This window comes from Carlito syrichta, unplaced genomic scaffold, assembly GCF_000164805.1.
Source record: "Carlito syrichta isolate Samal-C Ts95f unplaced genomic scaffold, Tarsius_syrichta-2.0.1 Scaffold151675, whole genome shotgun sequence".
Taxonomy (NCBI): Eukaryota; Metazoa; Chordata; class Mammalia; order Primates; family Tarsiidae; genus Carlito; species Carlito syrichta.
This window is the reverse complement of record NW_007095771.1, coordinates 28,607-29,716: the sequence shown is the minus strand read 5'-3', so window position 1 is coordinate 29,716 and position 1,110 is coordinate 28,607. Positions and strand designations below refer to the sequence as shown.

The 1,110-nt window shown below is 64.1% G+C and overlaps 1 protein-coding gene across 1 annotated transcript in view; it reads right to left on the bottom strand.

Moving 5' to 3' along the window:
• HAL (histidine ammonia-lyase) overlaps window positions 1-275 on the bottom strand; it is a 24,039-nt gene extending 23,764 nt beyond the window's left edge. The window contains exons 1-2 of the mRNA XM_021708848.1: window positions 187-275; window positions 85-112 (exon numbers count right to left, since the gene is read on the bottom strand). Coding sequence (XP_021564523.1) covers window positions 85-112; window positions 187-275 — 117 coding nt within the window. The remainder of the gene's footprint in view (window positions 1-84; window positions 113-186) is intronic.
• Window positions 276-1,110: the final 835 nt, after the last annotated feature.

Sequence of the window (1,110 nt, the reverse complement as noted above, 5' to 3'; positions counted from 1 at the left end):
GGCCGCAAAGGCCCCATCCCGAGCCACCACGCGCCCCCGCCGGTGCTGCCTGCCCCACCTCCGCGAGCAGGGGCCTCGACCTACCTTCTCGGGCTCGCGGTACTTGCTGTACCTGGAGGCAGGTCATGGAAAGCAGCCGTGGCCTGGGAGAGCTCCCCCCACCCGCCCCACCCGCGTCAAGGATACAGGTAGACCCCCTCCGGCTGCGACAGGATGAAGTCGGGGGACATGGCATCGCCCTCGATGACTGAAACAGAACGGGAGACCCAGGTCATGGGCCGAGCCTTGGGGTCTCCTCGGGCCGGGCGGGAGAGACCCCAGGTCACGGGTGGGACCATGCAAGTCTCTCGAGCCTGGCCGGAATCCCGGTGCTGGATCTAAGGCAAGGGCAGCTTTCCACGGACCCCGAGTATCTCAGAGTCTTTATGGAGGGGACGGCGGGAAGCAGAGACAGGGTGTCAGGCGGACAAGGGGTTTTCAGGAGAGCTCAGGGTCACCTCCAGCCCTGTCCCCGGCTCATTTTCTTTTCTTTTCTTCTTTTTTTTGAGTTGGGGTCTCACTCTGCTGCCCAGGCTGGAGGGCAGTGGCATGATCACAGCTCACTGCAGCCTCAACCTCCTGGGCTCAGGTGATCCTTCTGCCTCAGCCTCCCTGGTCTCTGGGACTACAAAACACACCTGGCTAAATTTTTGATTTATTGTTGAGATGAGGTCTCACTATGTTGCCCAGGCTGGTCTCAAACTCCTGGTCTCCAGCAGTCCTCTTGCCTCGGCCTCCCAAAGTGCTGGGATGATAGGCGTGAGCCGCCACGCTCACTTATGTTCAGTCTGAGCTCCCTGAGCCGCAGGGCTGCCAGCCTCCAGCCAGAGAGGCTCTTCTGAAGGCAAAGTGACCCCCGCCAGCGGGCACCCTGAGGCATCGGGCCCTGTCGTGCCTGGCTCCAGCTCCGCCTGCCCTTCCTGGAGCCTGAGTCTGGGACAGCCCCCCCCCATGCTGTGGAAGGCGGGACGCTCCCATGGGGGGCAGTGGGTGGGAGGGGGACTCCGGGGCCTGACAGGGCCTGTGCTCCCTCCCGCCGCCCCTGCCCTGCCGCGGAGGCTCGGCCTTCGC